General features: G+C 42.1%; 1 protein-coding gene across 1 annotated transcript; it reads left to right on the top strand.

The window, feature by feature from the left end:
* The first annotated feature begins 302 nt into the window (after positions 1-302).
* On the top strand, positions 303-971 carry LOC123443358 (histone H2B.3). The gene has a single exon (XM_045119700.1). The coding sequence runs from the start codon at positions 386-388 to the stop codon at positions 800-802; it is 417 nt and encodes a 138-aa protein (XP_044975635.1). The 5' UTR covers positions 303-385; the 3' UTR covers positions 803-971.
* Positions 972-10,614: the final 9,643 nt, after the last annotated feature.

Raw genomic sequence — 10,614 nt, 5'->3', positions numbered from 1 at the left:
CCGTTCAATGCAGAATGTCGATGGCGGCTTCGAAAACTATTAAACTCAAAATTACCGCCACTGAGAAAGCCCAGTTGACAGAAACACATCCGCGGGTGCGGCGAAACCCGTCTGCTCCCGGCTCCCCTTTCCACCACGTCAGCGATCCGCGCCGAGATGCATCTGGGTCGTCCATTGCACACAGCGGCGAACGGCTGAGATCAAACCCAATCGCCCGACCGCCACCGATCCGTGGCACGCACCAGTTCACCAATCAGAGCCCGCCTTCTCCGTCCTATAAACAAGCCGCGCCCCCGCAGTCTATTCCACACCAGTCCTCCCACCTCCCAGCGAAACACCACCACACCTCTCTTCGTAGCGGCAGCAGCAGCAACCAGCGGCATCCATGGCCCCCAAGGCGGAGAAGAAGCCGGTGGCGGAGAAGGCCGAGAAGACCACGGCCGGGAAGAAGACCAAGGCCGAGAAGAGGCCGCCGGCGTCCAAGGAGGGCGGCGAGAAGAAGGGAAAAAAGAAGTCCAAGAAGAGCGTCGAGACTTACAAGATCTACATCTTCAAGGTGCTGAAGCAGGTGCACCCGGACATCGGCATCTCCTCGAAGGCCATGTCCATCATGAACTCCTTCATCAACGACATCTTCGAGAAGCTGGCCGGCGAGTCGGCCAAGCTCGCGCGGTACAACAAGAAGCCCACCATCACGTCCAGGGAGATCCAGACTTCCGTCCGCCTCGTCCTCCCGGGCGAGCTTGCCAAGCACGCCGTCTCCGAGGGGACCAAGGCCGTCACCAAGTTCACCTCCGCTTAGGCTAGCCTGCTCTTGCGTGTTCTTTGAATCTGTCGACTTCTAGTCGCTGTTTTAAGAATCTGTTGTCCGCTGTAGTTAGATGTTCAGAGGGCACCCTCTTTTAATTTCTTGCGACACAATGTTTCTGGATCTGGAGGAAATAGTTATGGTGTCGCTTTGATCTGTTTAATGCCTGTTTTATTAGCTCAATCCTTGCCATGGTTGTCTGTAAATGTCTGGAGACCTGAACTTGACAAATGTCTGCAGAGTGATGGGCTGGAGTTGATACTGCTGGTGCTCGAAGAAAGAGTACAACGTCGACAACGGTTGTTTATTTCTCCCGACTGTTGATGAATCAATTTTACGCTGTAGTTAGATGTTCAGAATGCATCATCTTGTAATTTGTGGGTACACAATGTTTCAGAATCTGGAGGAAATAGTATTGGTGTTGCTTCGATCAGTTTCATGCCTGTCTATCGTGCTGAATCCTTGCCATGTATCCTCTTCTGCTGATCTCCCAGTCCATGGTCGTCTGTAAATGCTTGCAGGCCTGAAGTTGGCAAATGTCTGCAGAGTGATGGCCCGGCGGTTGAAACTTGAAACGGCTCGATGAAAGAGCACCATGTCGATGACGGTTGTGCCCGGCTTGTGATTGTAAATGTTCAGAACAAAGTGTTTCCTTAGTAAAAATGGAGAAAAGTCCATTTTAAACCCTGAAATTATAAAGGTTCGACGAAATGATCTATCACGCCGAAATCCCTGTGGATTTGATTGTCAAACTGGGATTGTTAACGTGATCGGGATTGGACTGCGCTGCAAGCTGTACGTGCGAAAAAGACTGGGCCAGCCCACTCGCTCTTCATGCATGGAAAAGTTTAAGAACATAAAAAAAAGTGAGATTTTTTTTACGAATTTTTGAAAAATAATCACGGATTTAGAAAAAGTTCAACGATTTTGAAAACAAGTAAATGGATTTTCGAAATTAAAATTTATGGATTTTTGAAAACATTGTGAAGTCTGTAGGTTATTTTATATGTAGGAAACAATACGGATAAAAAAAAAAAGGACAAAATTATATGACCAAAAAATAATGTTATCTTAATATATTTTTATATCTATTTTCTCATACACACCCACTGGTTTTGATTTTTAACATATCATTGTTGAATTTAGAACGCTGTCAAATCTTTTTGTATGCGTACGTGCAAGCAAGCTAGCAAACAAGCACGAGCAGCCGTACGTTGCCTCGTCTTGAAGAATACTTGCTCAGCGAACAAAACAGGTGAAGCGAAACTGATATTTTACGGTGCGGATAACTTGCATCATTTTGCTTATTTGCTTAGTGTGTGTATACATATATATATATATATATATATATATATATATATATATATATATATATATATATATATAATGACCGTTTGGGGCACCTAGGTGCTTGGGTACCTTGCTTATAAACCGTTTGATTACACTAAGATGTGTGTATTTGTATTAGTACTAGAATCATTGAATTAATGTCGACTCTTTCGTTACGAAAGAACCATTGCATGATATGGACACTTAATGCCCTTTTTAAACAAGAAAGAGAAAATCAACTATTAATGCTTCATGCATGGTATGTGCTCTTTATTCATGTGTTATATATTTTTAATTATTTTTGCTGGGTATGTCTTCAAGACATATAGATGTATTAAGGAATGAGTTTGTGCGTACAATATCTTACGTATTTGTACATACCTAGTCATGTACTAATTCATATACCTATAAAAATCGTATACTTGGTCACGTACAAACACTCTTATATAGCTATTCAATCTTGCATATATGAAAATTATACTATTTTTGAATATATGTTTAATATCATTTACAAGTATGTCTCAAAATAATTTACGTATATTAAAAAATTATGCATCATTTGTTTGGGTTATGTCCCGTTCAAAGTATATCAGGTTGTGTATATCTCTAAACCATGCATGTATTTAAAAAGAGTATGCGAGCACGGTATATTAGATTCATGTACGTATGAAAAAAAGTGTGGGTATTGATCTGCAACAAACATTTCTAAAACACAAAAAAATGTGTGTGGGCATATGTACGTAGAAAAATAATCATGTGTAGGTATCAACATGCATCATATATTCCAAAAAATGAAAGGTAATTAGGATCACATCTTATATTATCCGGTCACCTTATTTTCTATAGAAATAGTCGTTGTTATAAAGTGTGGCCCGGCCTTAATTTTTTTAATAGTAGATACCTTAAAAAAATAAAACATCAGAAAATGCATAATATACATTTAATTATACATACAAACATTTGCGACAATGTTTCATATTATTTTGTCATATGATACCTTACAAAATCAGAGTGTATATATATACCCTTTTTATTTGGAAGAAATCATTGCATAGAAATCAGTAGTATACTTTCTTTGGAAAGCAATTATTGCCTATTAAAGGTCAGAGCGCATGCAAACAAAATTTGAAAAGTCATATTTCATGAATAGTACATCATGCACCATGAATATCACTTGCCATAACAGGCACCTAGGTGCCCCAAACATTTTACCTATATATATATATATATATATATTCATCATCCATGATGCAGAATAGTTTATTTTTCACCCAAGATAATCTTATGATCAATTTACAAAAAAATACTTTTGAAATACATATAGTTACATTTATACTGATGCACAACGTAAAATTTGACAAAAGAAAAACAAAAACATAGATCACAAGACCAGAAAAAATTGATTTTTTTCGTATTTTTTGCACTATTTTTCTATGTTCGTAATTTTACATGACATAAAATATTTTTACGTTGATTATATTTTTTTACAATCTCTTTTTACATATAAAATAAGACAAAATTTACGGAATTACGGTGCATTGGTATTGAAAATAAAGGGGGTAAAGAATAATTATTCCTTACCTAGGGTGACGAATAGCACAAATATATATATATATATATACTCGTACAAACTCAAGTCTGGTTTACTTGACATAATCTTTTCCTAAACAACATCCAAACAAGCTTAGCAAAAAATATTTGAAAAAAGTTTGTTGTTTTCAAAAAAGATTAACGAATTTAAGAAAAATGGAAAATGAAAAATAAAAAGAAAAGGAAAGAAAGGTAAGAAAAAAGGAGGCACTCCATGCACTATTTTTTGTTTGTTAACGAAATAAAACTTAAGTGGGCCGGTCCAGCAGGGAGTAGGGTGTGCGTCCTTTGGATTTTTTAACAAACAAATTAAAACGGGCCGACCCATCATACGAATCCCGGTTTACACGATGTGAGGGTTTGATTTAAACCGGAATTGTATAGTTTGGGGTGCAATCGACTGAAATTTCTATTTGAGGGTTAATTCTGTCCAACCAATATAAGTTCAAGGTTTAAATTGGGCTTTTCCCCTTTTTTAAGCCATGTTATTGATTCCAGAATTATGGGATCATACTTTTATGGTGGTGACTTATACACCTATTTTACGGTAAACATGGTAAACATCGCGAGTCTAAGGCTATGAGATTTGTCATATAAGAAGGAAATTTGCAAATCAACCTTTGCTTGGATGGTTAGAGGGACGGTGATATCTCAATTCATTAGGGTTTAAGTCCCGGTGCTTGTATTGTTTTTTGATTAATTTCAGGATTTCCGCCGATAAGCACTGAGTGGGAGGAGACGTTTTTGTCGACGATGAGAGGCCTACGATGACTTTGTAAATCTTGAGATGATATGCCGACTGCGTCTTTGGAAAAAAGAAATTCCTTTCCTTCGTAAAGCTATGAGATCTGTCATATAATAAGGAAATTCGCAAATCAACCTCTGCTTGAATGGTTAGAGGGATTGTGGTATCTTAACCCATCAGGGTTAAAGTCTTGGTGCTTGCATTATTTTTTGATTAATTTTAGAATTTCTGTCGATAAGCTCTGAGTGGGAGGAGACGTTTTCGTCGATGACGAGACCCTACAATGATTTTGTAAATCTCGAGATGATACGCGGGCTCCGTCTATGGAAAAAAGGAATTCCTTTCCTTCCTAAGGCTATGAGATACTTATCCACCTATTTTTTTTCAATTCCTTTCCTTCCTGAGCTAGGACAACAAACTGTTTTCCTTTCTTCGCATGCACATATAAGAAGGAAATTTATTCCTTCTCTTAACTCGGAATTTTTTCTTTCGTTTTCTTCGAATTTATTCCATATTCTTGCGTGAATTTTTTTCCTTCCCTTTCTTGCGCTGAAATAAGAGTAACATTGTTTCCGTCTTGGGAAGAAACATTTATCCCTTTCCTTCTTAACTCGTTTCCTTCTTTGGCTCAAGAATTTATTATTTTCCTTCTTAACTCAAATTTATCCCTTTCCTTCTTAACTCGTTTCCTTATTGGGCTCAAGAATTCACTTCATTCCTTATTTTCCTTTTCTAGGAGCAGATGTAATTCACACCCAGCCCTCTTTTTGATTCTTAAGGTGGCTTATTGACTTAATATCATAGGACTATATAAATTGGTCGGGTGGAGCATAAATAAGCGATGTGGGACTACTAAATAACAAAACGGAAAGAAAAGATAAACAGTGGGCTCTGTCTCGTGGCGTGGGATAAGGTGTGCCGCCCCACTTGCCTCAGAGGTCTGGGCATTAGGGACCTGCGCTTGCACGCCACCACACTCCGCGTTAGATGGGAATGGCTTAGAAGAACTGATCCTAGCAGGCTGTGGCAGGGGATTCCAATGGTGGAGGATAAGGAAGCCAATCTGGTATTTAACAACACGATCAAGATCACTCCCGACAATGGAGAAATGATTCTCTTCTGGAAGGACATATGGCTTCATGGTTTCACAGTTAATGAGATTGCTCCTCGACTTTGGAAGATGGTGGCCACCAGGGCACGGAACACCAGGACTCTCCAGCAAGCGCTGGTCAACAATGCCTGGACCGAGGATGTAGTTGGTGAAATCAACTTCACGGTGCACATTCAGATCGCTCACTTATGCCTCGCAATCTCCACTGCCCCGAGGAATGAAAACATGCCACACCAATTCCATTGGCCTGCTGAGAAGACTCGAGTCTACACCGCAAATGCCACTTATGACAGACTTTGCATGGGAAAGGAGAGGGATGCATGGGCGGACTGCATTTGGAGGAGCTGGGCACCCTTGCGTTGCAAAATATTTGCGTGGGTCATGGTTCAATACAGACTTTGGACTTCGGATAGGAGAGCCGAGGAACCCTCGTCTGTTTCTCCTGCTTGCAAGATCAGGATAATGTTGATCACATACTCTATCACTGCGTATGCGCGAGAGAGGTCTGGCACGGTTGCTTCGACAATATGAACCTCAATATCCCACTGTCGCCCCCCCGGGACGTTCAGATACTAGTGGTTTGTTCAGAGGAAGCTTTTCTCACGTAAGATCCACAAGGTTTTTGACTCATTCGTCATCATGACTGCTTGGGCAATTTGGAAACAAAGAAATGCAAGAGTCTTTAAGTGGACCAACGAGCAGAAATGACCAGCTCAACTGACCCCTCTTGTGCTGAGTGAAATCAAGGAGTAGAAACTCGCATGCTTTGGTGAAGGAGGATTAGACCCTTTTGTGAGAGAGTAGTTTAGATAGTACATCCGGTGTTGGTGTACCCAATGAGAATGTTCGCATTTGAATTGGCGTCTTGTAAACTCTATTTCTGCCTTTTATAAAAATATGGTACGCTATTGGTGTGCTCTCCAAAAAAAGTCGTGATATAGCTCGATTGTATGTGGCTTGTGGAACTGAAGCGAAGCTCGTGGGTTCGATCATCGCCCATATTTTTGCCTTTTCCCCTTACCGCCTCGGCTGCGTGGGCAGGTTTCCAGCACATGTTATGTTGTCCGGATTTGGTGCCCGAGGCCTAGACACGTGCCACGCCCAATATAGGGACCTAGCCAGGTGGGGGAGGCGTACATGAACTTGAGTAAGGTCGTGATTAACCATGATTAAACATTATTTAATATACTGGCAAGGTGGAAGGATGAAAAACAGATGAAATTATGGTGGTAAGAAGCAATAGTCCATTTATTAGTAGGTATAGAGAAGATAGAGGCATTTTGGAGGACGAGTTGCATGGGGGCCGGTATCTCTGACGAGCGTTTCCCCATCGAGATACGTGGCGTGTAACTTTTGAGCTATATACTATGGCCATTTATGAGAAACTAGTAGAACGTCCGTGCGTTCCTACGGGCTACAATGCATATAAATAAAACCAGTTAAATTATTAAATTGCATATAAATAAACATTAGATAAATAATGAAGGTCTTTAATGTCAAAACTCATTTTTGCCTCATACGTCCAGTTGTGTTCATTAGGCTCTTGTTAATTCAATCGTTTGGACACTATGAGGTCCCCTAAATCTAGCCCATATGTGGAGAAGAGTTGTGATTGCCAAAACTATCCGTGATGTTTTCGAATGCTTCAAATGGTAGTTATAGACTTGGGTGCACCTTAGCACCAAATGCCCCCATTGCAGCAGATATTCCCCACATTTCACCAGATATTCCACCCGTTGCTACCATGTTATGGTCACGGTGAGAACTTCAAGTAGCACTAAGTTATGGAGTTCAATCTTCATCGTAAAATATACCAAACAATGCAGTTGAAGGTTTTCGGCGACACATGTAAGTAACTTATCAAGAGAGATGAATCTCTGAAAGTTTCACAAAAAATCTTGGTGGAATTTGCTTGAATGACTAATTTTAATGCATCTAGGTGCGTGCTACGGCAACAAAAGTCCTTCCCCGGCAACGCCAGGAATTCTTCTTGCTACTTCTCTTGTTTGCGTCGGTTTTTCCCTTGAAGAGGAAAGGGTGATGCAACACATGAGCAGTAAGTATTTCCCTCAGTTTGAGAACCAATGTATCAATCCAGTAGGAGAATCTCGTCAAGTCCAGAGTACCTGCGCAAACACAAAAGAGCTTGCACCCAACGCTATAAAGGGGTTGTCAATCCCTTCAAGATTGTATGCAAAGTGAGATCTGAAGGCGGAAAGTGCAACGAAGTAAAAAGTGTAAGGCTGAAAATAAGGTGTGGAGTAGACCCGGGGGCAATAGTGTTCACTAGAGGCTTCTCTCAAAATAGCAAGTGTTACGGTGGGTGAACAAATTACTGTCGAGCAATTGATAGAACCGCACAAAGTCATGACGATATCTAAGGCAATGATCATACATATAGGCATCATGTTCGAGACAAGTAGACCGATACTTTCTGCATCTACTACTATGACTCCACACATCGAACACTATCCAACATGCATCTAGTGTATTGAGTTCATGACGAATAGAGTAACGCCTTAAGCACGATGACATGATGTAGAGGGATAATCTCAAACCAATGATGAAAACCCCATCTTTTTACCTTGGATGGCAACAACACGATGCATGCCTCGCTACCCCTTCTACCACTGGGTGAGGTCACCGCACGGTATGAACCCAAAACCAAGCACTTCTCCCATTGCAAGAATCATAGATCTAGTTGGCCAAACAAAACCCACAACTCGAAGAGAATTACAAGGATATGAAATCATGCATAAGAGAGATCAGAAGAAAGTCAAATAAGATTCATAGATAATCTGATCATAAATCCACAATTCATCGGATCTCGACAAACACACCGCAAAAGAAGATTACATCGGATAGATCTCCATGAAGATCATGGAGAACTTTGGATTGAAGATCCAAGAGAGAGAAGAAGCCATCTAGTTACTAGCTATGGACCCGTAGGTCTATGGTGAACTACTCACGCATCATCAGAGAGGTCATGGTGTTGATGAAGAAGCCCGCCGTATCCGAATCCCCCCTCCGGCAGGCACCAGCACGTGCCCCAGATGGGATCTTGCGGAGACAGAAGCTTGCGGCGACGGAAAAGTACTTTCGATGATCTCCTGATTTTTTATGGAATTTTTGGGAATATATAGGCGCAAAACCTAGGGCAAAGGAGCCTCAGGGAGCCCACAAGCCAGGGGGTGCGGGCTCCCCCTGGCCGCACCATGAGGGCTTGTGGGGTCCCTGGTTGCCCCCTGCCGTGATTCTCCGGCTTTTCGATCTTTTTCTGTTCCGGAAAAAATCATTTTGGCAGTTTCATTCGTTTGGACTCCGTTCAAAATCCTCCTCTGAAAGGGTCAAAAACATGGAAAAAACAGGAACTGTCACTTGGTACTGAGTTAATAAGTTAGTCCCAAAAATATATAAAAGGCATACAAAACATCCAAAGTTTGACAAGATAATAGCATGAAACCATAAAAAATTATAGATACATTGGTGACGTATCAGTGCCTCCTATGTAGGCATTCAAGTATTCCACCATGTTGGTGCCATTCAGTACTGCCTTGCCTTAAGTGAGATGCCTGCCACATCAATCATAATAGACTGGAAACAGCAAGCACTCGTATGTGCATTACCATGCACAAACTTCATCAAATTTCTTGAATCAATTAATTTTAGATGAAAACTGAAGTAAAATTTTGGAGATTGGTGTCACCATAAAGTAGATTGACTTGCCATTCTCTTGTACATCAGTGAGGAGGCCCTCATATGTTTGTGTCTCGTACTACAACATAGTACATCGTATTCCTTCTAGATTGTCTGGATAAGCCATTGGGGCGTGATGTCTACTACACAAATGTATTCTTGAAGGCTATGTTGGGCCTCCAAGTGCAAAGTGTTGTAGGACAGTAGCAATTTTCCCCTAAGTGGACGACCTAAGGTTTATCAATCTGTGGGAGGTGTAGGATGAAGATGGTGACGGGGATATAGCCGTAGGGTAGGGTCATAGGTCTAACCAATACGTCCTACCCAAGGGCACCTCATTATTAGTTTAAGGACTACAAGGGAAATTCCTACTGGATCGTGACAACATCTAATCCACTCGGTACGGATCCACTCAAACAAGTACATTCCATCCACTCGGATGACAGTCAACCACTCGGCCGTATGACTCACTCGGTCATGCAAATACCAACAGTCGGCAAGACATCTGTAGCGAACTGACATTATGGCATCAATGCCCCATCCTGTAACATAAGAGGTGAGGGGGTGGCGCACTCTATATAAGCCACCCCCTCCACATAGCTAGAGACATCTTCTTCTTCTTCTCCCCCTGCGGGCTCATTCCTTCCCTGGAGCTCTGGCTCTCTCTATACCATGTAACTCATGTCCATGACAGATAAAACAAAGCCTCTCCGGAGCACGAGACGTAGGGTTGTTATCTCCACTGCGAGAGGCCCGAACTCGCTAAAACCACCGTGTCACCCATGTGCATCTTGATAGATCATGCTCCGTTATCTTACCCCCTTTCTACTGTCAGACTTATATCCACGACAGTTGGCGCCCACCGTGGGGCATGGCGTCTATCGAACCATGATGTAGATGGTTTTTTCATTCATCTATATCTAATTTCTTGTTCATGTAGTTCATACTGTTCATCTTCACAGCGAGTATTGAAGTATCAGGAGAAAAAAGGAGGAGATAAGATACATCTTTATTTTCCACCGTGGAGGTGCGGGACTGATCGACAAACGCAGAGCTCCCCCGCCTAGTCGCTCAGCCGACGACGGCTTCCACTTCACGGAAGCACTAGCCTGGCGGGCAGTGCAGGGCTCCTCCGACCGGTCGCCTGCCAGACGGCGGCCTCCACGCCACGGGTCTTCCCCAGCCGATCACCTGATCGACGGCGGCGTCCGCGCCGTGAAGCTCTTTGTCCCGGTCATCCGATAGATAATGAGCTCCATGGTGGAGACGCACCTCCCGCTGGTGTTCACCGACGCTGCCGGCTCGATGACGGCCCCCATTGGGAACACATCCTTC

Source organism: Hordeum vulgare, chromosome 3H, assembly GCF_904849725.1.
Source record: "Hordeum vulgare subsp. vulgare chromosome 3H, MorexV3_pseudomolecules_assembly, whole genome shotgun sequence".
Lineage (NCBI taxonomy): Eukaryota > Viridiplantae > Streptophyta > Magnoliopsida > Poales > Poaceae > Hordeum > Hordeum vulgare.
Note: the sequence above shows the minus strand (reverse complement) of the source record. Positions and strands in the feature narration are given on the sequence as shown.